The sequence below is a fragment of the Strix uralensis genome, chromosome 2 (genome assembly GCF_047716275.1).
Source record: "Strix uralensis isolate ZFMK-TIS-50842 chromosome 2, bStrUra1, whole genome shotgun sequence".
Classification (NCBI taxonomy): domain Eukaryota; kingdom Metazoa; phylum Chordata; class Aves; order Strigiformes; family Strigidae; genus Strix; species Strix uralensis.
The window spans coordinates 118,555,542-118,583,518 of record NC_133973.1 but is presented as its reverse complement, the minus strand read 5'-3'; the positions used below and the strand labels follow the sequence as shown (position 1 = coordinate 118,583,518).

The window sequence follows — 27,977 nt, the reverse complement described above, 5'->3', positions numbered from 1 at the left end:
CCCATATTTAAACAGAGCTTAATGTCAGTTCTCCTAAATGTGAGAAACATGAACAGGGTTAGACAAGGGCTCTAACCAAGAAACACAGCATTCATCAAAATACTATATTTAAAAGAAGTCTCTCCAGTGTTAGGGTGAGGAGCTATAACCATCGCCAAGGTATAAGCTGGCAGCAGCTGTGAACGGTTATTTAGGTCCCACACGTAAATAGCTTTGTTCCAGAAGCATGGAGAATGTTAAATGACAGCATCAAATTAAACACAAGTTTTTTAGACCTCGGCTTCTTTTTGAGCAAGGCTGTGGGACTGGAGGAGGACAGACATCAGTGCACTACATTCCGAATGCTAGAGAAGGAAAATGCCATCTGTTCCTATATGCTTTCCATTGTCCAGTGTTTCTAGTTCTTTGCATCCACAACTATAAACAATATTATGCAGCACTTAAAGTAGGAAGATTTTCTAAGAAGGCAGAAGTGAAAGGTAAATCAAACAGTTTCATTTAACAAGCTTAGCTTGTAATAGTACATCTTTAAATAAGGATTAATTGCTATCAACACATCAGAAAAAAGCGATTTTAAAAATAGATTTTGGCCACTAGGCTCTTAAAAAGTGAATATAAACACTCATGCTGGAAATGCAGGTCATTTTATATTTTCAAGGCACAGCATCTCAATGAAGCGCAGGTCATGGTTACCTTGGGCATATTAACATCTTTAGATTAATCTCAGCCCAGCTTGACATTAAATATTTATCATAGCTGTTAGCACAAAAAGTTGATATTAAAAGCTATAATATTATAAACATTTATATTTCGTTAAATGTTTTCATAACATTTCTTTTTATAAACGGGTTGCACACAATCAAACATACAAAGCTACAGTCTATACATTCAGGCTCACTCTGGTTATTCTGTAAAACATGTGGCCAAATAATAATCCTGGTAGTCAAAGACAACCTTGGAGGAATTAATTTCACAAAATGGTGTACGCTTGTCATCAGTATATCTGAGGTAACCCATCCCTCTGAGCACAGGAAGGAGCAGGAGGCCAACCCTGCAAATATTTCTGAATGTCTTTGAAGTTTCTGTTCTAGGAGACATAACAGGGAGTTATATCTCTAATTAATCTTACTTTCAAATGGCCAAGAAAATGGGAATGATGTTTCTCAAAGGTTGGAAGATATAAACTTCCATCTTGGACACCTTTAGGGAGTGAGTTTCACTGCAGTGCTTGACTACTTGCTGTTCAAATATACAGGTGCCTTCCACTGATGAAGAATCCCTTTTTCCTTCTGTTCTTCCTCTTTGTGGTCACAAAAATGGATCATACATTTTTTTCCCTCCCGTGTTGCTATAAAGTAGCAACCAGCTGTAGTATCAGAGCAAGTTGCTAACATGACAACAACAACAAAGGAAATACCACCACCACTTAATTTTGCATGCTAACACCAATAACACTTAAAAATTAAAAAACATAGATTAAAAAGCCGTCTTTCTAAGACTATTTGCTTACAACCAGAAATTTAGAGCAGAAACAAGATTCCAATACCCTATTTAAAGTAACAGCAAGTTGAAAGATAGTGCCTCCATAGTAGATTCAAACAGAGCTACCCACATCTAAGCGTTCAGAAGTCAAACACTGCCCTGAAATGAAAAAGTGACTACCAAGAAGTTGCACCGGTAATGAAACAGGCTAAGCTGTAGGCCCAGCCCCTGGCAGAGCGAACCGCAGGGAAGATGAATTACGCAGAGGGCTCAGCACGCTGGAGGAAGGGATTGCACTTAATGCCCCGGAATGTGCCTCGGCAGAATGCCCGCGTCCGGCACTGCTGGCTGGAATCCAAGCAGATCCATTACGTCCCCTTTATACATCAGCTTACCACATGCCTTGCTGACACCACAGATATGCCTTTCCTCCTCCCTGTTATTTTTAACTTTTGTATCTTTAACACAACTGAGATACATACTTCAGGCTATACCATTAAGGGGGATTTTAAACTCAGTTTAGCACTTGGTAAATTATTGCGTTATCTTTCCAACTCTAATCCAATATGTTTTTAAAACAGGCAAATTAACCTAATGATACAGTTCACACAGATGCTTACATGAGTTACACTGAACCAACTGTACTTTGAATACCAAGTTATCTGCGTGTGAACCTTTTAAATGCTCCATAAAAACAATTATTTTGACTCTAAGCCTCAGAAAAAACTTAGTCGTCCTTCAGGAAATTCTTGGTAAACTGGGAGGACAGAGAAAAGCTGATAATACATTTCCTTTCAAAATTGATTTGTTTTTTCTTCAGTTGTATTTGCTGCATCCACTTATATCCAAAACTGGTTGAGAAATAGCATACGTTTGAAAGTCTGTGCCTCTCTTTCACTCTGCCTCTAAAAGAATCATATTTTTATCACAGATAAAAAATACCAAAGAACCTAAATATTTTTACTTAAACAAATAAACAAAAAAAGACAGCTCTCCAGAAAGCTTTTTCTTTTTACAAAGTGGCCTTATATACACTTAATGTAAGACTGGTTCTAAGTCCTGAAGCATCTGGACTGGCAGGAAAAGATGACCACAGTTTCAGTACATCTGAGAAATTTTTTTGCTGCTGTTCAACTTAAAAAAAAAAGTCATCCTAGAACACCTAGTAAGTTGGTTGATAAGCCACTTACTTCTGATATCAAAGATGCAGCCCAAGCTTTGTGTTGTGCTCTATCTGAATCATGGATTTGAGCCTAAATATTTTGTATCCCAACCTTCAGACTCCTTATTCTGGAAGATTACCTCTCCTCTCTCTTCTTGTCTTAGGCAGTAGAAATCTTCCTAATGCTGTCAAAACGGACGTATTCCCATGTCACAGACTACAACAACCTGCTTTGTTTTCAGTGGGGGAAAAAAAAATAATTGGAAAAAACCTCTGCCAGTTCTCCAGCAAACTTACTACTACAGGAAAGTCTGAAGCTTTCTGTACTCAAATGCAGAAGCCCAGGGTTTCCTAGCACAGTTATCATTATGCTCATTGGTACTTTTAACACAAGGCTGCTAAAATTCCACACCAAACTTGGCATTATGAACACAGCTATTCCCATGCTGATAAGGAGGAGAATTAGGGAAAAATTAATTGCAACACTACACCCCCATAAAAAACACAGGGGAGAGCTTTTACCTCCCCAGGAGATCTCAACCCAGAATTCATGGCTTAGGTACCACACGCTTATACCTGGTTTGCTGTAGTGCATGAGAACCCCGTCATTAACAATGACCTCAATATACAAGACACTGTACAAAAACAACAGACACAAAGATAATCTAAGTTTATATTTGCTAGATAAATTATTTCCACGTAACAAAAATTTCTCTCCCCCCCCCCCCCCCCCTCTTTTAAAAAAAACTTACCATTTTCTCAAGTCTCTTTTGTGTGGGAAGTGATCCTTCCCCCATTTCCATCTGGAGGCACTTGAAGGTCACTAGCCCTCAACTTAACAAATCAAGAAAATAAGCCATACAGAGAGAACTTATAGTATAAGGAAAGGAGATAGGATATGAAATGGATAACCAACTAAGAATTCCACAAGGTAAAAGTAGTCAGCAGCTTTTACAGCCCTTTTTCTATTATTAAAGGCTTGTTTTTCACTGTGGTAAGTAGCACAACTTGGCACTTCAATAAAGTTTCTCACATCAAGATTTAACAAATGTCACCAAAGAACTCATCAAGACTCTTGCTACTCTTGATTCTCAAGTCAAGGGTATACAAAGTGTATACACACATTGATCCTGTTACTTAGTTTCATCATGAATACTAGCAAAGCATTTGATATCATTAAAGTCACATTATTGTTCATAATACTGAGAAAGTATCTCAGTTTTCACTGAAAAACTTCTAGCCCTAACAATTCAGAAGTTTCAACCCCGGAGGTTCAAAATCAATAAAAAGAATTCACATGACCTTAAATTTTTACATTTACATTTTCAGGCAATTCAATTTTAAGGCTTGATTTATGACTTCTGAACACTTATGACTACTACCTCACCCTAGCATGAAGTTCAACTTAGCCTCTTATCAAAGCATTGTTTTACCATTAACAGGTTGGTTATGTGGTGGGTAAATTGCTTATAAATATATGTAACAGCAATTTAATTTCTTTGAACATCATACATTTCATGGACACTTTTATGACTAATGGAAAATTAATTATGCTATTGTATATACTTATTGCATAAAATAACATTTTTTGAGACAACTACAGTAACACAGGGGGCTTTCCTTAGTGTCTTATGCATGCATCAGTTCCAAAAATACAGTAGAGCTAACTCTGGAGGACAGCAGATCCACTTTCTCCTCCCCTGCTTCCCCTACTATAAAAGTATTATATTAAATAGAAAGATTGCAGGACCAAAACTGAATAAAGAACATTTTTACTGCAAAAGCAGAACTGCTTTTACGGACTGCCTATAGGGGAAGTTTCTCACATTCAGCAAAATATCTCAGTATGAAAAATTATTCAGCTGATGTATAAGCATGAATGTTGTTTGCATGCTAACTTCAAATTCTTATGAAACTATTAAATGACTCTGCTCTTTGCAAAGTATGGCCACTAGGACCAATACCTTATCCACTATCAAAAGTACATCACTATTGTCTCATGGCTACCTCAAGATAACCTGATTATCATCAGTAACTCATCACCTGTCTATTCAAAGTTTCCTGACAGAGAAGACACATTCTACAGCTTGGTGTGGTAACCAAAAACTTGTGTAATCTTCTCAGTTACAGAAGCTGGTCTAATAAAGGATATTGGCTCTATCAGCTTTGTTTTGCCAAACACATTCACAGGGACACTAAATGGGCTAGAAGTGTCCCTCAAGCATGCAGTGACGGGAAAACTCACAATCTCCAGGTCTGAAGTAGCAAAATAACGTCCCGGATATGGCTGACAAGGAACGCTATATGCATGAAGTGTAACACACTTCAAAGAGCTGTGACTTACAGTGGTCTAGTCAGATCAACTGAATATTTCTGACAGCCAGAAGCAGATGTACATATCATGAATTTATAGAGGTGATACGCAATCACACACACTCTACTGAACTATACGGAAGGGTCCAATTCCATCATATTAACACCACATCCAGAATTTAATCCCTACACAGCCTGGCCCAGAGCCACTGTGTCTGCTTCCCATTACCCACTACCTTCCAACTCTGTATTCAAGGTTGAGCCTAGCCCAGCCTCTCTGCTTCAGCAATGGAGAGAGTAGAAGCAAGCACTGGTCCTGCTGGCAAGCGGCAGTGCAGAGCAGTCCCACACTGGAGTCTGCTGGTCCTGGAAGTGATGGAGCGAGAGTGACCTAACCCGCAGGCTGCTCGGAGAGGGGACCCAGGACTCTGCATAACTTCATCCTGCAGTGTCTGACCTGAGGAAGGAGCCCTGCAGGAAAGACTCCCAGATCCCCACAAAGATCTAATTAACAAGCAATTAGGGGACAAAAAAGGAAGAAAGATGCCCCACTACAACCACAACTACAGTCTCACAAATCCTTCCCACAAAGGACTCAGCCATGTGATGACTCTCAGGATAATGACTCCCTGTTTGCTGCCAGTATGAGTACTCTGCTATACTGGAAGTGGTCCCTATCACTGTCACTGAGCATGAGTGTGCAGTGCAAAGAAAAAGCTATCTGTAGTGGAAAATTATATACTGCTTTTAGAACTTTACACCAACGAATCACTATTTCTGACAAAGCATCTTGATCGCATTGCTGTCATTTCAGGAAGCAGTACTGTCAAGGAACCTCTTCATCACAAATTATAAAATGAGGCACCCATATTAAACATTCAGTAAACAGATGGCATATTAACAGATGAAAGTGGGTTTTTTTAATAGAGGTGTTCACATAAAGAACCCGGTATTTACTGCTATACAAATGCTGCTCAATTAACACATGCAATATTTATGGTGCGTCTAAAACTTTAGATTTTTCTTTATATTTTTAACTCTTGAGGCTGAAGACAAGTAAGAACATAAATCTTAAAATTAAAGCATAACAATGCAACACCATTTGGCAATATGACATTGTCAATTTTCCAAATTTAACAGCAGCTGGGAAAAAAGTATGTCAGCAATTTTCTACAGTGTTTTTCTGGGAGATTGAGTAGGAACATTCCATACAACAGGCATATTCAGAACAAAAGAAAACACTCTGTTCTAGGAGAAGTAATTTTGTACACTTTAAACTCTTCATTGTCCATGACAGTTCTTCAGCTAAGCTGAAAATGTAAAGTTTTAACAGATTTTTTAAAAAATCACGGAACAGAGAGTTGCTTTAGTTTGTGCTGATTTTGTTTTCCATGCTGAGTCCTTCCCATAGGTCACAGCCTAAATGCTGTTACTTATGACTTTTAGGTCTTTAGTACTCTTTTTCAAGAAAGTTGCTGGAGAGCGCTCAAGGAAGACAAGCACAAATTTCTTTACAGAAGTGCTTAACTACAGTCCTATGTGAAAAAATGAGCAATTATTTTTTCCCAAAAGGAGAAATACTGCAGCAGCTAACACACACACATGCAATAACCTCCAAGCTATAAAAACAAGCTCCAGCTCTGATGTAACGCTTACTTTTAAGTCAGAAACTAACTTAATTTGAATGGCAAATTAAAATACACATTTTAACTGTATACCACAAATAGAGCACGTTTAGCTATTATAAATTAATTCCAACATATTTTAAGATTTTGCTGTGAGGCTTCCATGTGGGAAAGTCTGGCTACATCCACTTTAAATGAAAATTACTGCATTCCCACAGTTTGTATTTTAAGCATATTTTACACATATGCATACTACTATCTGCTTACTTTTAGATAAAGTTTAAGTTTACATTATAAATATATATAGCTTTATATGCAGTTCAATGTATTTATTTTACTATTGCATACTAATTTGTTAATAGATTATTAATGGCAGTATCTCCAATAATAGGCATTATCAAAGAAAACACCGACTTTTCAAAAAAGAAAGATTAAGGAAAAAAATGATTTCTGGATACACTGATTTCCTGCATGTAAATTTTTCATCTGCGCTAGAGTTGGCCTCTGCAGTTTTTGGAGGCAGACGAAGGAGTTTCCCTGATGATTTGGCAAAGAAGCAGGGAAGGTATCACTGCTGATAAGATAAAATTTATTAGCTACATCTGCTATAACTGGTTTTTATAGACTCCATCAGTGTAAGACAGTCACTGTTGAAATTTCTCCTACCCTGAAAGGGACACAAACCTTGAGAAACTACTTTAAATCCTATTTGGTGTTTAAAGCTGACAAGACTTCCTTCTCTTGTCTTTCAGTTCGTAGTGTAATAAAATCCTTCAGGAGTAGCAGTAAGGAGATACAGTATTCTGAATAGTAAGGAGATGTATTCTGAATGAGCATTTCACACAGTTTTATCTGCCATTTATCTTTGATGATAATTTTAGCTCGTGTCTTCTGGAATATTATTCAAACAAAATTAAACCTAGTTATGTTAAGTAACCTTATTATAAGAATCACAGTAAAAAGAAAATTAGACAACATTACAATGTACCAAAATTCAGTGACCTAGAAGTACCCAATGCAGAAAATCAGGAGATGGAATAAATAGCCCTAATGCTATTGTTATAGCTACCACCAGTGATGTCTATGTAAGTTTCTCTACAGCACAAATTAAACTAGAGTATGAGTTATTTCTTCTTTTTCTGGCTACCTTATGTTTCCAAGATGCTGACCCTGGTGTCAGGAATAGCCATACTTAGCCAGCCATAGTCTTTACACAAAGGTCTGCATGAAGTGTAATAGAGAGCTGTCACATAATCCAGCAAACGTGTGAAAACCACCACAAAACAGCATCAACGGGAGAATAGATGCTACTGCTTGTACACAACAGATAATTTCTTACCCACAAAAGGCTAATTATAACTACATTCAAAGCTTTTAGAAAAAAAACACACAACATAGCTTCCATCTAAGAAAGCAGATAAAAAAGAAACAGTATAATACCTATTTTGAAACCATCTAGAGTATTTACTGGAGGAAAAGTCTTGTATCCCCAGTAAATAAATATTAGTTTCTTCTCTGGGATCTTTGTTAAAAATCAGAATATTATTTTTTGCAATTCCTTCTATTCCAAAGAGTACTTTTTTTATTTTCTTATCTGTTTATGTTTATTCACTAACAAGCATAAATAGTTTGTCCACTAACATAAACAGCTAAAGACTCTCAAAACAGTAGCTAAAAACACAACAAAACCATGCAGCTTAATTCACCCCATCTGTCCACATGTATCAAATTGACTAGAAAGAACGTTAGCTAGATTTTACTTAATCACTGAAGTCATATAGCAAGAGTGTATTCAAGTAAAAGGTGACAGATCAGATGAAAGATAGTTAAGTTTTAACCTTGACCCTTAAGATTACATTTGACATCATGTTGTTTTAGTATCAGTGAAGACACCTGCACAAAGAATCTCTGTGCATACAGAAAAGGGAATAAATGTAAATATTTTCAAAGCCAAAAACTTCAGGATATAAATATCTGACATTCAAAAAGCTGTAAAAGATACCATATATTTAAAGTTGAGAAACAAATGCATATCCATAAGTAATATTTAAGTCTATAATTAATTATAACATCATGGTCCTACAGATTCCATACTCTCTATACCACATTCTATTTTAGGCACACAACATGGCAATGTCTGTATGTTACTAATGCTGAGAATGAAGTTTGTGATATATTTAATATCTCAGTTATTGATTTAGACTGCTTGGTGGATACCTGATACATACAGTATTTCCATAACACAGTGAAATACAGAATTAAACAAGAGGTAGCTAAGGCTACCCTGGTTGGCTGCATGAGAGAAACAGTTTCAGAAAGACTGAAGTATATTTAAGGAAAAGAAAAAAGATTAGGGTAGGCTGAGCTGGCAATCTAATTCCAAATAGCTCTTCTTGTAGAGGAGGTTGATATTTATTGATGCTTAAAAACTGGCGGAATGCGTTTTTTGAACACATACTATTTTCATAGTATTTTGGGACTATTAACTGAAACTCATTCATTCTGGATGAATTAGGAGGCAACAATGTTATCAAGGCATTTAAATGCCCAGAATCAAACCAATTATATTGTAGTACTTTAGTTTACTTCTAAATGCATGGCAAAGAAAAAACTTAGCAGGAATATATTTACATGATACACCAGTTAGAAGGCATATGCATGAATTGTGTTAAACTCTCTTATGTAGCCATAGACTATTGATATCTCAGTCACGTAATAAAAAATTGACTGCTCATTTGCTGTTCAAAATTAGGAAGTATTTAATGCATTTACCCACAAAGTTGACTGCCTTGTCATGATCTAAGACTTTTTTTTTGTAATATTTGTGGAGACAATAAATACAGCAGTAAAGATACAGCAGAAAGTAAACTGCAAAGTTGGCAGAGGGATGCTACCACATGCCACCACAAGAGCACTGCCTGCAGCTCATGGTGCCTCAGTAACAAGCCCCTTCAATGCTGGGCACTGCTGTAAAGAAATATCACAGGTTCAAAGCACCTTGAATCAAACTGGGCCCCCCCGAAGGCTGCCACTTTTGCAGATTCTTCAGTGACAAGAAGATTTAAAGGCACTGTCTTCCAGATGGTTCAAGGACCAAACCTGAAGATGCAGTAAGGAATTCTCTTAACACCTTTCCAAGCCTGCTACAACCAGAACAGAAATCTAAGGCCGTGCAGGGGACCACTGCCTGGCTCCGTGTACTGTGTCCCAGTCCACTCCATACAGTATAATTAATAGTCATGCAGAGAAAACAACAGTCAGCAGCAAAATAAGATGCAAAAAACCACAGAAGGGCAACATTTTAAGTAAGGGACAAGGTAAAGCAGGGAAGATATTTTTAGAAAAACAATCCAAAAATATAATCCTTACTTAAAGACACTCCAACCCACAACAGCAATGGTAATTCCAGTGATTTTTACATGGCCTTGTTTTACTATATAGATTTTAAGCATTAATAACATGACCATGTGGCCAGGTTTGCACCAGCTGAATTCAAATCTGAGGGTTCTCTGAGGCCTGCAAGCTATCACTGAGCAGCATGTTTGATGTGGATTAAAAACATTTGCATTAAGTTTCAAAAGCCTATTAAACCATTATGTTGCAGACTTATTTTATACACGCTTAACTTTACTTTGGGAGCATCCTAGTAATCTATTATATGCACGGCTACATTTGCATTCACAATTAATTTCTAATAGAGATAAACACTTTAAAATATTACTTCAGACACAATCTATTCTAGGATTTTTGATCCAACAAAAGCAGGCAATCTTTTTCATTTTATGACGAAGTAAGCACAAGAATCTTCCTGTGTATTTCTCAGATTAGACTGTGCATATTCTTTCTGGTTTTATTTTAGAACTACATTCCTTCCTCCAGGCAATTCCATACATCATTACAAATCCTTATGCAATTTTATCACAGGTTCTATATTTATCACGACACCTCATCTCAATAGCAGTGATCTTCCCTCACGATGAACAAGGCTTTTAAAACAGGTTGCAAAGAAACCTCCACAAAATTTCCCATTCTAACAAGATTCATCAATGACTCACAATTTAAAGCATTTACACATAACTTATAGATTAAACAATGGTTCCTACAAAGAAATACGCTATTTTTTTTCTATTTGGTGACTGAATTCAAATGCCACATATACACTTCGTATCTTCCAAGACCAAGAATCCTTCGCATGCAGTTATTATGCACAGTTTGCCTTCCTAAATAACATCATCTATTAAAAAAAATATTGAGAAATATACCGAGTAAGAAAGTGTGGGCTAAAAGTAGGTAAACATAACTTAAGTCACAAACTGGTCCTGGGAACAAAGGTTGTGGCAAACAACCATCAAAATCGAAAAGCTACACAATTCTTCCTTCCACTGCTTTGAAGAAATGACTTCAAATGATTTAAACAAAACGCTGCTTTTGACATGCATGCAACTGATGACATTTGGTTTGGAAGCATATATATTTTACACATGTTTATGCCAGGAGATACCAATCAAGTCAAAATACACTCAACAGGTAACATGCTTATAGTAGGTGTTATTTTGCAAATCATCTATTGATTTTGGTTGGAAATTTTACCCGAGTGAAAACCATGCACAATGTATCAGAACTTGTCTAAAACAACTACATCTCAACACTCATCTCTTTGGAGACACAGTGCACATTTCAAAGTGTCACCAAGAAACACAGATAAGCCTTCAGAACTTTTTAAACCATTTTTATCAGCTTCCAAGTGTGGGAGTCCAGAGACTTCTACTAAACCCCTGATAAACTTAAGAGTTATATTTAAGCACTCTCCCTAGATTATCCTATGAACTGTGGCACAGAATTCTCCATAGCCCTGTAATTTGTAAAGACGTGCTCCAGTATATTATTTTGCCTTTTCCAAGGTGGCAGAACCAAGGGGGTCTTCCCTGAATAAACTGGTGTTTGGGGAATCATTTACAGTATTCTGGTTTCTTTAAACAGCATAAGGCAATAGTTCCAAAATATTTTTTTGTGGTGATTACACATGTAGCTCCAGAAAACTCGTGTAAGTTCTAGTTTTAATCATTAGAAGTATTCTACTCCCAGTTGCTTGGAATAACAGTTTTTGTATCATTGTGACACAAAGTCACCCCTACTATGTGTGGCTATCTTTGCTTAAGAATCATTAACATTGGAAAATGGTGAAACATCCAATGCAGTTTCAAGTGAAATAAAAAATTTAACATGGTCCAAATAGGACTGTTTCAATAAACACATTTTAAATAAAACAAGAATTTCAGAAGTATCAGACACTAAAAAAATAAAAATGGCACAAATGGTTTGTTAACCATTGTTATAAGCATTATCTTAGTATTTTCAGTATGATCAAATACAACATATGTATTTGTTTAAGACCTCCAGGACAGGAATCGAGTCTCTTCTTATCTGGAAGAATTGTAGCATATTGCTGATGCAACACAAGCAGCAGTAGAAAAGGTAAGATAAAGACAACCAATTATACTACCATCATGTAACTGAAATTATTAACAAGAACAGATGAAATAAGAATGCTATTATTGAATTGAGTTTTCCTCTTTATTTCAGGTAAGCAGTATCAAATATTTAAGTACCAACTAACTCTCCCACAACCCTAGAAAAAGAATGCTGAAAAAAATCACGTTTATCAGCAAACAGACAAGACTTTGCACACATATAACTTCATATGTGTGCTAGTAACAACTCCAGCCAGTCTCATTTGGAAAACAGTGACTTAGCACAAAATGTGACACTGCAGGGATGGCAACTTTTCAAGAGAGAATCAAATGATATCCTTCTTTCCGAAGCTAGTGACTAAATGTGTCCATAAAAAACTCAGCAGGGGCAGGAGATGCTGCCTCTGGCAGCCTGCTGCTTCTCAGAGTTTTCTTATCATTTGCAGTTTGTGAGCGTATGAGATCAATGATGTGGTCCCTTGGCAAGTTCCAAATTTAGCTGGAGTAGGGAGGCAGGACTCATTGCCTCTCACAAGATGCTATAGCCTCCCAATATATGCCATTCCAAATTCACATGCACGCTTTTTGGCAATTGTATACTCAATTCTTGACCCCGATAAAGGTAACCTAACTGACTGCAAAGCTGCCTCGTGATAAACAGCACACTTTAACCAAAGAATTCCAACAGCTTTAGGCCATATAAGGCCACATTAGTATTGCAAACTCTGAGATAATAAAGACACGGTAGACAATACTGCAAGTCTGATGAAGGTTACAAATCATGTACCATTGTGTCATTTGAATTACACCACTAAAGAAGAAAAGCAGCCTCTATAGTATCACTGCAGTGTGTAGTGCAGTGTGTACATTTTTGATGTGGCTGTATTGGTTAGGATAACAGAAGAAATACTTTTAGTGAAATTCAACATAAATTCTAAGTTACACTGGTAGAACAAGAGCTCTTACCTCCCTCCCCCTTCATTTTTTCCCCCTTTATTCAAGCTGGCTAGCTCATTTAATTTAGATCTAGTTTTTCCCAGCGTAGGCTATATCTGCCTTAGGATATTGTCAGTGTAGTTTCACTGGTAAATAACAAGTGCAGCTAGAACTAAAACCTCGTATCTATAAAAATTTTTAAAAAGATTGTGTTAATTTTGCTATAAAATCTTTGTTCAGTAGAGATTTACAATCAGCACTAAGTACTTACTCCAATATGTATTAGCTGTACATTTCTAAACAGTGGGTCAGGAAATGAAAACAGAGAATGAAAATAACTTCATAAATCACTTACTGAAGCTCTAAACAGACAGTTAGTATGAAAGATTACATCTGAAGTAATCTTACATTAAATATAGAAAGTTTTACTATTAATATGCTACCTACTTAATATAAGCTGTCAGAACAGCTAAGTGGCAGTGAAAATGCTGATAAAAAACTGGGCCAAAAAAGGTTTTAAAAAAAAAAAAACCCAAATGAAATTTTATTACCAGAATAAACAGTTATATTAGAACACAGTAACCAAACATAAGCCACTACAAAATAAAACAGACACTATCCACACAACTCACAAAAGGAAAAAAGATAACTGACCCTGCAGGGCCTTTGATTCTGCAGACTTGTAGACAGGTTGGATTTCATTCACTCTGAGCAGAAGTCAGAAGTGCCAACAACCAATATGGGCAGGATTAAACCCGCTGCAGCAGTACGTGAGAACTAGAATTAAATAAAGATTTAAGAAACTAGGTGTCAAAGGTATCAGTCTTTGATTTTAAAATAATGAAAAGCTTTAGAAGAAAAAAAGAATAAATACTGAATTTACAGAACTTTAACTTCAACGTGTTGTCTGCCAGCTTCGACAGTAAATTATATCTATGAAGTTGTCTAGAACAAGGTATAGCTGAAAAATTTCTGACTAGTTTTATAGAGATTAGTTTTATTGAGAATAATGAAAAATCTAGAGTTATCAACTCCAACTACTTAAACTAAACAAACAGCAAGTATTTACAATGAAGACTTTGATTCTGCAAGAAAGCTATTGATGGTTGTTATGTCTCATTTAGGACAAGAATGAGAATTTACTCAGTGCTCATATTATGCTTACACCAGGGTCCAATACATACATGAAATTGGTCTTGACAGGACTTTTTAAACATAATTCAGTGCTGGTGAAAAAGGTCACATAAGTAAACATAAAATCATATTCTGTTGTCTCTTTACAGCATGGAGATACACTGTCACTTCATCAACTTCATTTTGTCAAGTATTTTAAATAATTACCACCCATTTTGCAGCAATCCATTCCTATGATTCAACAGTAAAGACTATATTACCAAGGAAAACTGGGAAGCACTGAGCACAATCTCACTGCATTCTCAAAAGCAAATGCTAGGCCTGGTTGATGAGACAGAAGTATAAACATTTCCACTACATATTCCTTTATTACCACAAGGATAATGAAAATTACGCTGTTTAATTTCAAATACTTGCCTTAACCTATAATATTTCATATATCTATGCTGCAAACATTTCCACTATATAACATGATGCAAGATGAACAGTTCAGAATTGTTCACCAGCACAATCTCAAGCAACGCTGCTTAATATTAGTTATAATGAAAAGGAATAATAACAGAAAGTACAGTTATCCACTGTTAGAATGCAAAAAGCATCTCCGTTTAACAGGATTGCAGAAGGCTCTGAACTGAAAAAAAGATTTCTTCAAAACATAAAGGTGATATACTTGTTTCAACACTGTCTTGCTTTTGAGTATTTCCTATTGCTGTCAATAAGAAGCCATAAGTAGCATCTACACTGCTTAAAAGATTCACAGCATGCTACTTTGGCTCTATCTATCCATTCCTCATAGCTCTTACAATCCAGCTCTACTTTTGGTTTATTGCCCTAATGTTATGCTCTGCATGGCCAGTTCTTAGGTAGTTTTAAAAAGCCAAATACATTAATTGTAACATCAAGTACAAGACATATGGAGAACTTTTCCCTGTAACTATGATAGCACCTCCAGCAGTCATTTTACTGGAAAACTGAAAAGTTTAAATTGAATTAACTACTTAACATTTCTAGAGCCCAGCAATTTACTGTCTCCAAAAATGAATCGATTAAACAAGGTGTAGACTTTTGGAGTTCCCCCAGAGAATTGAATTTACAAGTGCACTTGTAGGATGTCCATGGATTACATGGAAGGTATTCCCTGAACACACCCTTTAAAAGTGATTACTTCCTGCACTTAACACTTTTTATGTATACCTACATACACGTCTACTTACGCAAGAGTTCCATACATATATAAAACTGGTCTCAACAACAGGACTTTTTAAATATAATTCAGTGCTGCTGAAAAATGTCACATAACTAAACATAAAATCATATTCTGTTGGGTCTTTACAAGGAGATATGTTTCCAGTAGGCTTCCTGGTGGAATAACAGATACTTTCCTCACTAGAAGCTGTATATAGAAAACAGAAGTTTTATTTAACATGTGCTGTCCAAGGAATGAGGACTAATATTTAATCTATTTAGAAACATGATTATTTAAAAAAAAAATGGAGCTTCCTAAGAAGATACAGCTTAGAATTCTCCACAATTAAGACTTCAATATAAAAAAAAATTTTAAAATCATTCTTCGTCTTGACTCAAGAATGAAGGTTGCTATTTATCTGCCAGCAGTTCAGCCTGCTCACTATCTGTTAAGAGACAAACCCTCAAAGCACAAGAACTGTTGAATACTTCCAAAATTTCCTACATATAAGTAGAAGAACGGTACTGCAAGCATACACTGACCTCTTCCCCTCATCCCACCTAAACCCTCTGGCCTAAAAAACATTTAGGTCTTCCAGTCTTGAAATACCTAACCAACTTGAACTGACAGCAACTTCTTCTCCAAAGGAAGAATGGGAAAAAGTTCACTACTTCCATGAAAAGGATAAAGTTGGGAAGGATAACTGTATTTTGGAACTTGTAAAGATTGTTTTGTAAATAATGACTATCTGTTCTTGAACATAACTTTCTGAATGCACACTGATGCTCCAAGGCAAACTATATTTCAACATCCATAGCATGCATTTTGAACATACCAAGAGGAATCTTTCTATTACGTGTAATGCATTTGCGAGATATAAAAGCACTATTTTCATGAAATATTCTTTTTAAGGGGAAAAAAGGTGCATGACTGTCCAACAGCACCTGACAGGTAGACGAGGCACCACGGAAAGAAGACAACCTCTGAAAGTTACCAGCAAAACGAGGAGCTCAGTACAGGCCGTGTGCTTGTGCAAACCACGCTGGTTCATCAGATCGCACGACCAGGGCTGTCAAGCGAACGGGGGAAACGCTCGGTGCTGAGGCAAACCCTGCCTCCTTCCGATGAAGAAAACGGCAAAATTCCCGTCATTGAGTAAGGCAGGATGAGTTTAAGTGACACAGCGCTGCCTCCGGCTGCTGCCAAGGGGGCCGGGGCCGCGCGTTACCTGCCGGACGGCCCGGGCGAGGAGGGGCTCCCGCAGCCGGGTCCTGCCTCACGGCGCTGAGGTAGACGAGACCTGACCACCACGGACCCCAGCCCGCCCGCAGGCCGCTCCCCCGCGCCCGCCCCCGGCTCCCGCCTGTGGCCCGCCCGGCCCTGCCCGCCGGCGGGAGGCGAGGCGACCGGAGCGGGGATGCTGCTGCTGCTGCCGCCGCAGCCGCCGCCGCCTTACCTCAGCCAGGACCGTCGGGAACACTCCCGGCCGCCCGCTGTAACACGCCGCCAGGGAGCCTCCCCCGACCAGGGCGGCAGCGGCGGCGGCGACCCTCCAGCTGGGTGGGCGCCGCTGGCTCCGAGGGGGCCGCAGCCCGCCGAGCCGCCCTCTCAGCGGAGCGCGGGCGCCCACCACCAGCACCGCTCTCCACGCCGCCATCTTCCCGGAAGCCGCCCCGGCGCCGCCGACATCGAACGGGCGCCGCCGGCCGCGGAGCGCATGCGCAACGCCGGGCCCGAGGCCGTGTGGCCGCTTGTCGCCCGCCCGGCGGGGCGAGGCCGGCGGCTCCGGCTCTGCCCCGTCGCGATCGTCCCGTCCCCTGCGAGAGCGCAGCACGCTGGCCCCGCTCCGCTAGCGGGGGGGAAGCTACCCGCAAAACCGGAGGGGACGGAGCTGGCAGAGAGGTAACGCTGGCAGAGCTGCGCAGGGTCTCACAGCAGTGACCGGCGCCGCAGGGCCGCCTTCCCGTCTTGGAAACGCGCCCGGCTCCCAGCCCCTTCACCCCGGGCCGGGTAGTCCCCTCAGGGCTGAGGGGAGGTGGCAGGGCCTCCGCTTCAAGCGTTTCGCTGAAAACAGCTCAAATGGAGGGGCCGGTCGGCGAGTAGAGGCCCTGCGCGGCCGGCCCGGGCCCCTGCGGGCTGTAGCTGCCCCTGGCCCACCCCCGGGAAAGGGAGAGGGCAGGGCTGGGGCCGGGCTGGCCCGGCGGGGTCCTGGTGGAGAGGGAAGGCGGTGGCAGGGGTCAGGCGTTTTGTTTGTATCAGGGAAGGGAGAACCGAAGGCCTTGCCAGTGCGTAGGGAGTGAAAAGTGGCAACGCTTGTAACCGTCCTCCGGTCCCGAGGGTGTCCCTTGCCTCCTGCGTGTGTCTCTCACTGAGCTCAGCTTCACGTTATTCGCTGATGTGACTCTTCTTCCAGAGCTTTAAGCCACTACTGAGTACATGAAGAGCAACCGGTCATGAACTGGGTTTGAAACCCAGCAGGAAGCCCAGTGTATGGAGTGAGGCAGGCTTGGTGAGCTGTCAGTAGCAGGGCTGACCTGGCGCCATGTGCTGTGCAGGGTTTCCAAAGTGTTGGAGATGTCATGTATGGATGTGTTGCACTGCGTAAGTTCCAGATGAAAAACAACAAAAGCATGAATAAGTTTAGAACATTCTTTTCAAGGGCAGAGTAGAGTTTCTCATGAAGTACACATGACACAAGATGTTTACAGAAAGTGTCATGGCAGATGGGATAACTGAAAAGCATTACAGGTTGACTTCACCACCAGTAATCACTTGTGTCAAAGACAGCTATTCACTGTGAATGCTTCAGAGTGCATTTGTCCACTACCGTAGTTTTAACAAAGCTCTCTAGGCCTTGATTACATTGAGTTAATGGATCACACTTAAACATTAGTTAGTTGATCACATTCAAACATTGGGCTGTCTGGGAATTAATGAAACAGTCACATGAAGTAAAGCTAAGAACTAGGTCACATGAGAGGAAGCTAAATATCATTTGTAAGTTGGCAGTGCCAGTAGCCATGTTTTCAGAGTAGTTCATCTAGTGGATCCATGTGAATGTGGGAAAAGACTGGGGAGATAACTGCTGCATGCAGTTTCCCATTACTTCAGTCTTTGGTTAAAGGCCTTCAGAAAGTACCCAGTCCATTTCAGCAAACTGTATCTTTCACCTCTTTCTGATACGGCAGTCAGTACTGTGTTGTCAGTGTTATAAATGCTGTGGTACAGGCTCTGAAATGTGAAAATGTCTTTTTGCCCTCCATTTGCTGACAAACAGTGATCGTCCATCAGTGTCACTAAAGTAATTTTAGTTCACTCTCCTTCCCTGACCTGAATTCAGAGTCATGAATTCAGTTTCATAGATGGTAATTTCAGTCACCTAACTTAATGGCATCTCAGAATTTATCCAATCTTCCATTAGCATGTGTTGTTCACTGAGTGTCATTCTGTGAAGTGTTTGGGACATCTTCAGGAATGTGCCACCTGAGTCCTTAGCAGGATACAAAACCTTCAAAAACACCTTCATTGGGGAACCCAAATGACTGCTCATTGCAAAATCACCCAACAGTGCAACATGCAGGGTGAATGGTTTCCATCTCCACAGATTAATGTACATTGCAAATTTTTTTTCCTATCCCCAGAGACCTAGAAGGTAACTCATACAGGAAAATCCTTTCTAATCCCCAGATACTGTAAAACATAGCAGCAAAATCCCTCTATCGTCATACAAAAGCACACACTGCAAAATCCCACTTCTGTAGAGATGTAAAACTTGCAGCAAATTCTTGTCCTCTATTTCTACTTCCCTCTAGACAGACAAAATATTTTCCATCCCAGTCTTCTAGTTTGACACAGAATATTTGCACAAATACATTAAGGGTACTCCCCTTTCTGTGTCAGCCCATAACAAGCACTTCATGAATGCTGGCAACATCCCAGAAACATTGCAAAGAATGGCTGAGAGATTTGAATTCTGGATGCCAGATCCCTTGATGTTGAACACACAACCACAACACAGGTAAGCAGGTTTAGTTCAGCATCATGCCCGGCATTTTCAGTTTTATTTTGAGTAAGAATGAATAAGTAGGTCATTTGTCTTTCCTCAGATGACATTCCTGACTGGAACAGATACAACTGTAATGTGAATGGAGAACTATTCTCATATGACTGCAAGCACGCAATGCTGATGGGGAAGTATAGTGTCCTTAGCCACCCCTTCTCTCCCTGCAGTAAATTCACACCATGTGTGCAGTGTTCAGGAGTACAGAGCTACCACTGCGCTAACGTGGCTCACAGCTGTGTTGCCATAACCAGGCTGGTATATTTGTGGGTGCTAGAATGTATGCCGTATGCTGAAGTAGCTAGAAAACCCTTGGCTATTAAGACATAGTCCTGTTTCACCTCATGCAGTTCCACTGCAGGGTAGTTTATGAGAGGAAGCAAAGATCGCTGTAGTCTATAGAAATGACACTGACAGTCTGGTAAATATAACAGGAGTTTCATCAGAAAAATTGAGCTACATGGTGACAAATGTCATCAGCTCCTATGCCCTGTGGCACTAAAATGTTCAGAGGCTCCCTTTCCCATCCTGCTCAGTTTGCTCTTCCTCAGCTCTTGTAAACAGAAGTCATTACATTTAACAATCTGGCATACCTGCTTTTTTAACAAATGCTTTCTACATGTTGACTTCGGAGATGTTTGCATTGCTGAAAATTGGCAAAAGCAAATGGAAAGTCTAATATAATATTTTCTTAAATGTTTACGAATGTAGTTTTCCTGTAAGATTCAATGTTTCACTGAATTGTTATATAACAATACTTAAATGCAGTCATTTCGTGTTAGGCAGAATGAACGTAATGTGAAGTTACATCAAAAGGCAAAACACACTACCATGAAACAAAACCCTTGTGACTCCTGTGTTTCTTAGGAAATCATGGTTGGCAGAAACTTAATTTCTTCCAAGTTTTATTACAAAGTCAAAAGCCAAACCTAAAAATACCAAGTAAACCTACAGTTCCACATACCTTAAGGTCCACTTCCACGTCTCAGTGTCTTTTAAGAGCGTTAGGCCAAGTTCCAACAGGGATTCACTCTCTGCTAGAACTCCAGTCCCCTCAAGAGCATTAGGCTTAGTGCCAGCATTCATTTACTCTTGTAACAGCTTAAATTAACTTCTGTTACGTTCAATCTAAACCCTTTCTTACTATTTTCGATAGAGTTGAGAGATGGATTCATCCAGTCTGAGGGCCACCTATCATGCTCGCCTGTCTTTCCAGACTTCAAATGCTACATAAAGTGGATTGGGGAAGGTGACGCCCAGCCATCTGTGAATTGAGGGAGGGGCTGGCAAGCCACCTTTTATATACATGGCCTCATTTCACAAGAAATAGCATGGGGGTGGTCTGACTTATTTACCGTATGTACATTTGACAGTAAGCTCCAACCAAAAGTAAGATTTTAGTAGGGTAGGCGCTGTGCTAACAATATTTCCGATACTTTTCTGGAGGAGCTCAACAGACAAGCTAATCAAAAGACAGGAAATACCACTGCTCAGTTTTGTAGGTGAAGAACTGGACCATAAATTAAATTCTGCCCAAAGTCAGACAGAAGACTGAAACACGTGGTCTCACAAAGCCAGGCTGCCTTTAGCCCCTTCAAAATTACATTGGTCCTCTTAAGAATATCACTTGTATTTTACTTTTAATGGATGTGAGAGCAATCTGTCTGCCTATGATTACAAGGAAAATGAAGCAGATAAGAATGTAAGCACAAGGAAGACAAGTTTTGTTAAAAGTGATAAAATGAAATAATCCTACCGCACTTTGAAAACTATGGGGTAATTGGATAAAACTGGACAGTTGTTAAAGTTGGCTGGCTGATACCTTCATCTCTACCCAGAGTCTCAGAGGTCCTGTACCAGGGTTGTTTATGGTGAAGGTTGGGAGTTGACTTCAGGGATTTCCAAAGCTGCTTCATATGCTAGAGAGACTATTATTCATAGAATCATAGAATAGTTTGGGTTGGAAGGGACCTTTAAAGGTCATGTAGTCCAACCCCCCTGCAATAAGCAGGGACATCTCCAACTAGATCAGGTTGCTCAGAGCCGCATCCAACCTGATCTTGAATGTTTCCGTAATTTCTACTCATCCCTCCTCCACAGGAAAAAACCAAACAAATGAGAGACCAGTTTCAAGGAAGCTGAAATACCTTCCTCTGATGAAGAAGCCTTAAGATGACAATGTGCTTCTAGTTTACAGAAAGTCCAGTTATTTTATAGGCTTTGGAGATGATGGAAATGGATCTAATTACCAGACAGTGAACATTCATCCACTAGTAAGACTGAAAATAAATGTGAACATTCTGTGGCTAGATAACACCGTTCAGCTCATAAATAAGAGTTCACAGCAATCTTTGCATTTAGGAGCTAGGCCATAAATATAGCTTATCATTAAATATTTTCAACTTGCTAAAGTTACTTGAAAGCTTATCATGGTAGAGTCCGTTTAAAAGGAAAAGAATTAAAATTTGTCTAAGATATGTGTCCCCAAATACCTCTCGGAGCATTAATTTATATTGACCTTTCTAACATGCTAATTGTCTTCCCACACTGTTCCTATGTAGTTAGCTGAAAAACACCTTGCTGGCATATGTAACAAGTTCCCTCAAACTTCAGAATAATTACTTGTTTAAGTCAAGTTGAAAAATCAGGACAAAAAGTTGAAAGCTCGTTATGGCTCTCCAAGCTAGGCTGTAGGTCTCAATTCTGTGATGAGTTACATATATTATGCCTAATTTTAAGCATTTTGAAAAGTTCTGTGGTCTGAAGCAAGACTACTGCTGCATAAAATTAACTGTGTACATAAATCTTTGAAGACTGGGGTTTTTCTTGCTGTCAGATAAGCGCTGTGTTTCAACTGCTGTTTTATCTTTTAATGCAGATATCCCATGGCACTTTTGCAACAATGATAGAGGTCCCCTGAAAACATTTTAAGTAATGAAATTACAGTATGTGCTTTAGTGGTTAATATTTTCCTCATTGTTCCAGCTGAATAAGTTATACTTCATTTTTCTTCCCTTCCAAACATTCCTCTGCAGTGTTGCTAGCACTGATTAAAAAGGTAGACCCATGTCGTAAGCAAAATCCTATAATTTGGACTTTTTACCTGTATCTTTATATACATACATATATGTATGCACATTTATATATGTATTTTCCCTATAATATATTAATCGTAGGATTTCCTGAAATTTTATTGCTAGTGCTTCCCATGTAAACATCATATGTTATTGTGGGGACCTTACTGTATTTCAGGAAGCATTTCTTTTCTTTCATTCTCTGACATCAGTGTGAGCATTGCCATCAATTTTAATTATACCAGTATTTCACCCTAAGTTTTATAGGAAGAGTTGGCAGCAATAACTGTGGTTAAGATTGCCTAACACTTTCCACTGTATAAATTCTGTACTTAAAAAGAGAGAGGGATAGAAATTGTACATAAGGGTATAATAAAACAAGTCAAGATTAGCAAAGTTAATTTTATCTGTGTTACTTGAAAAACCAGAAGGATTTATTAGGGACTCAGACTCTATATTTTTAAATGCAATGTGACTTATATAATTTTAAATAATTATTGTTATGTAGTTCAAAAAGTACAATAAAGATGGCAAAGACATTACTTCACAGTATTACTAAAGAAACAATTATAGAATTATCAGTATTTTGACCTGTAAAATAGTTTTAAAATATATGTTTTCTGGAAATGTTGAAGTAGAAGCAGCATCGTATAGCTTCTTTCTTATAACTTTTCCCAGACCACTGTCTAAAGCTACTATTAATAACGCTTTGTAGTACTACTGTGATTTATTAATGAAAGTTATCTTAAAATATAACAACTTTAATAATGCTGAAGATGGTGAAGTGTATATAATTATTTCTTTGAAAAAGAAAGGAATTATAAAACTCTAAATTACTGTTTTCTGTAATGTATTCCATTATGTTAAGTAGTGTTTACTTCTTTTGCTCAGGATACTATTTATGATCTGTGATTGCACCTATTTTTGTATAAGCAGGGGAAGGCATGATTATTTTCCACATATGTGTGTTTAGTTGTTTAGTAACTAAAGTTAGTATAGGGCCTGATCTAAGCTAATAGTGCGAGTGTGTGGTATACCTTCACTATAAAAGGTTCTGCGATCCTTTCATAAAAAAGTTGAAAGTCCTAATACAAAGTTCATTGTGGTCAGCAGATTTTGTTTCCATTTGATGTCTACATTTGGCTCTTGGAGAGCTGAAAAATAGCTGTCCTATTTGTGTAAATATTGTGGGCAGCCTTGGTATATTTGCTAGTGAGGGGTTCCTTAGTCTGTAGCTACATCAAAAGGGAGTCTTGGAGCCATTCACAAAGGCACAGTAATAACGGCACTAATAAAAATCCCTGAATTAACTGGACAAAGCTGCTCTTTGGGGAACGGTCAGCACTTGGCACCATTCAGGCAGGAGCTGTTGGCTGACACACCCAGAGAGGATTTCCAGTCCATTATAGGACCCTCTTATACAAAAGGGAAGGGTCTTGAGGGAGTTTGAGGGAGTTGGCACTCTGCAATATCTGCATGTGTCCAAGGAGGCATAAGCTATACCAAGAGCAAAAAATCAAGATACACAGACTAGCTCCTGTTCACAAGGCTTAGGGAGTCTCCTATTCATATGGTGTTCACACTGTTTATGGGTCTCATGTTCCTGCAGCTTAGCCTCTCTGTATCTGGTCTGTAATGGAGAGATTTAGTTGGAGAAGCTCAGAGCACAGCCAGGACACCTGTATGGTGCTGGTTCTGGTCCTTGAGCTCTCTCTCTTTTACGTAGCACAAAAGATCTACCCCTACAATATTAGTCAGGATCCACAGCAAATCATCTGTAACAATTTCTGTGGAGACTAAACCACGTGTAACAGAGGTTTGCACAGAATGGGAAGGGTACATAAGACATGGCTAAGATTCATCTGACTGAAAATAAATGTCTACATATAGGTACCTGCACCTGAATTAATCGCCTTATGCTCTCGTTATATACAATGGGGAGAAGTATGCATCTCTGTGTCATAATTTGTCTCATCCTAAAATAAATGTCTAAAGTGGCTCAGATGAATTTCAACCGAAGAAATACCCATTTCAGTCTTTTTGGCTGTAAGGGGAACTGAGATGATTTTAGTTCAGCTGTAAATACCTACACTGTAACTGCTTTTATTTACTGCCTATGGTTGCTGCAGAGATTCTTGAAAAGGAACTATTGCAGATCTGGATATCAAACTTGCTGGACACATATGCTGTCAGAGTTTGCAACAAAGGATAAAAGGTAGTCAGACACAGTTTGATTATGGGGTGCCACCCTGATGACAGGTGGAAGCACAGATGCGTTCCTTCAAGGTGCAGCTGAGGAAAGAATGTCTTACTGCTGTTGCAGGGAAGTTGTAATACCCTTCCTACCTAAGTACTAACTCGTTTCTAGGCTTATGAACATCTGTATTTGGGAACACTGGAATTTATGTCTCTTTTGTGTCTTGACTTGCATGAAAAATATACATATCCTTTGTCAGTTCAGACATCACTCCTATCATCTGCTGCAGAGAGAGGTCGGAGAGAGCTCACAAAGGTAGATGGTCCAGTGTTCCAGAGGCTACCTGCCTACTTGCCTGTGGTAGTTGAAGGCACTTAGGAGTCCTAGGTTTACCGTGCTAGGCTGCCCCTAAGCTTAGCTGGGTGGGGCTATATGAGTAGGGAGAGGCCGACTGATGAAAGCAAGCTGTTTATTGTTCTCCACAGCAGCAAGAGAGACTGCCATTTTGACTCAGAGGACCTCAGGTCAGTCTGGAGCCTCCCACTCAATAAACCCTGAGAAGTTCCAGGAAGCTGTGATAGCACTGGAGGACTGAGGACCAGCAGAGCCTATAGGTAACCTGCTGGAAACTGGGGACCATCCATGGTGTGACCTTACCCCTAATCTGCCCATGACAGCTGTCATCCTGGCATCCAAAAGAGCCCACTACTCTTACCAGACCTGGATGGGCGAAGGGGAGGCCAGGTTTGAGGAATAAGTATTGCGTTATTATATTGAATAAATTGTAGGTTAGTGGTTGTTGTTACAGATCTTGTTGTTACAGACAAGTAGGATCTAAATGACTTAATGCCCATGCAATGTGTCAGTTCTCCTCCTTTTCGTCTACTCTGCTCCTTAATCTCTTTGTTACATAATCTCTCATTTATTATAAGTCATATTGTGTGTATTCAGCAACTAGATTTACTTGCTGATCACCAGAAACTCAACTGCCACTGGTAGTTGGGGAGGTAGCAGAGTCCCTGCAGGCAGAGCAACAGGGGACTCCACTGCTCTGAAGGGTTAGGGTACCTCATCAAGAACTAGGTATTACAGCATCTGTGGAGGGTTACTAGAGGTTGATTGCCTTCTTTTGGTACCATGAAGCACAGTAGGCTGAAATGACTTGTCTAAGATCTTAAAGCAAGGCAGTGACAGAGCTGGAAATAATCCCTGAAGGCAAAGGCTATTTGTAACATATTTTCTGCAAATATTGCATTATTTGGATGGTTTCTAGTTGATTATTGCAAATTTTTAAAAAATAAAGTTTCTGCATTACCAAACTTTTGGGGTCCCCATTTGATTTTAAATCCAAGGATGTCTGTGTCTGTCTTACGTTGCACCACTCATCCACTGTCTTACATCCACCTTAGATGTAATTTTTAAATTTTCCAGGCTGTAACTCTTAATTTGTTGTAACTTACATTCTGAAGAGACAGGACAGACTACGGTCCAATAACAAGAAGATGTAAGAAAGCAATGGCTAAAGCATGGTGGGAATGTCTGCCATTAACTTTATGCCTTATTTAGTGCACCTTATTCTAGTTCCTTTGTGTCTAAATGACACAAGTTAAAACTCCCTTATATTCCTTAAGACTCTGAGACAACCTCTAAGATTTTAATCTGCTTGAAGTCACTGGCTTCAGTCCAGAACTTACTATTTGTACTTCTGCGTACACTTGATGGCCTAAAATTTCACCTGCCTTACCTTTGTCCCTTAGCCTTTGAAATAGCTTAGCCAGAAAAAATAGTGAATGTCCTGCACAAGTGGTTTTAGATTCCATGAAGTTATTCTCCTTTCTGCAAAAGAGTGTGCCATCCTTAGTCATGATCTGAATCATGTTTTTACCCCAAAGTAGCAAAACCCCAGATCATTACATAGTAGCATTAAAAAAAATGACTAGATTGCAATTGCCTCTTAAGGATTATGTTAAACTTTTTAATTAGCATTTCCTTTGGTAACTTACTTTTTTCAAAGCTGTAAACTCATTCATTAGCCAGCATACCACATATCTGGCTAATTTGGATGCCCACATGTAATTCTGGATATCATGCAGACAAGCCAAAGTTTCTAACACTTCTCAAATATTAGATGGTCTTCAAAACTCAGAAGAAAGGTTACTGCTGTCTAGATATTTAACAAAATAGTTTTTAAGATACTTAGGTATGATAGATACATTCACATTTCCTCCATCTACCTTCTCAAGTAATTCAGGAACTAGCCCAAGTAAGCATTGAATCATTTCCAGATATTTCACATATCTTTGAAAACTCATTTAGGACAGGGGAGACAGTAGAGGACTGAAAAAGGGAAACATAATAGCTTTTAGAAGAAGAGATAGAAAAGAACCCAAGTCAGCTAGGGAGCCTGACTAACATCCACCCTTGCTTTCTGGAACAGATTATTAAATAAGCAGTTTCTAAAGGCCTAGAACATGTTAAGGTGATAAAAGCTTCCTGACATGCCTCTGTCAAGAACATATCATGTCAAACCAAACTAATTTTCTTCTTCACTATCTTGCCTAGTACATACAGATCAAGCAGGAAGAATTACTTACATAGATTTAGTAAGGCTTCTGACTCTGTTCCCTATTGTTATATCTAAGTATATATATATGTATAGAAGTAACTAAAGAAGCACAGCCTAGATGAAATCACTGGAAAGTAAGGATGGATGAGGGCAACTCATCAAAAAACACTGTGTTGGAAAAGTGGTTATTGGTAGCTTACACTCAATTTGAGATGGCATTTCATGTAGACTTTAGGAATATTGGGACAGTTCTCTTCAATGTGATGGGATGAGCGACTAGACTCTTCAAAATTTATGTCAAGCTGGAAAAAGTTGGAAATACACTGGAAAAAGGGATCAGAATGGTAAAATCCTCTCAAGTTGTAGACATGGCTTATAATCAACAAGTGCAGTAAATGCAGGTTTCTTACACTGACAAAGGAGGAATCAATTGCGTGAAAGCAAGACAGACAAAAAAAAAAAAACCACCACAGATGGGACATCAAGACTGCAAAGACGACTGCATAGATCTGAAGAAACTTACAAGCTAAATGAGATCCATAAATGCGATCATGTAACCTAAAGCCAGTTCTCATGTATGATATGTACTGTCAGGGAGATAGAAAGATTGAATACTCCACTACAAATGATAGAACAGCTCAGGTTGGAGGGGACCTTGAAAGATCATCTGGTCCAACCTCTTGTAGGAAAGGAAGCCTAGATGAGATGCTTTCCAGAGGCCTGAACTAGTTTACTGTATCCAGTTTGGGACATTAGTTTAGTCTAGACAGT

At 39.1% G+C, this 27,977-nt stretch overlaps 1 protein-coding gene and 1 long non-coding RNA gene across 2 annotated transcripts in view; one reads left to right on the top strand and one right to left on the bottom strand.

Moving 5' to 3' along the window:
• MICU2 (mitochondrial calcium uptake 2) overlaps positions 1-16,997 on the bottom strand; it is a 147,245-nt gene extending 130,248 nt beyond the window's left edge. The window contains exon 1 of the mRNA XM_074860046.1: positions 16,766-16,997. Within this exon, the coding sequence (XP_074716147.1) occupies positions 16,766-16,966 (201 nt within the window). The 5' untranslated portion in view covers positions 16,967-16,997. The remainder of the gene's footprint in view (positions 1-16,765) is intronic.
• Positions 16,998-17,001: 4 nt separating this feature from the next.
• On the top strand, positions 17,002-25,958 carry LOC141939729 (uncharacterized). Its single transcript, XR_012627707.1, has 2 exons — positions 17,002-17,211; positions 25,126-25,958. It is a non-coding gene; the product is annotated as an uncharacterized LOC141939729 (long non-coding RNA).
• The last annotated feature ends 2,019 nt before the right edge of the window (positions 25,959-27,977 follow it).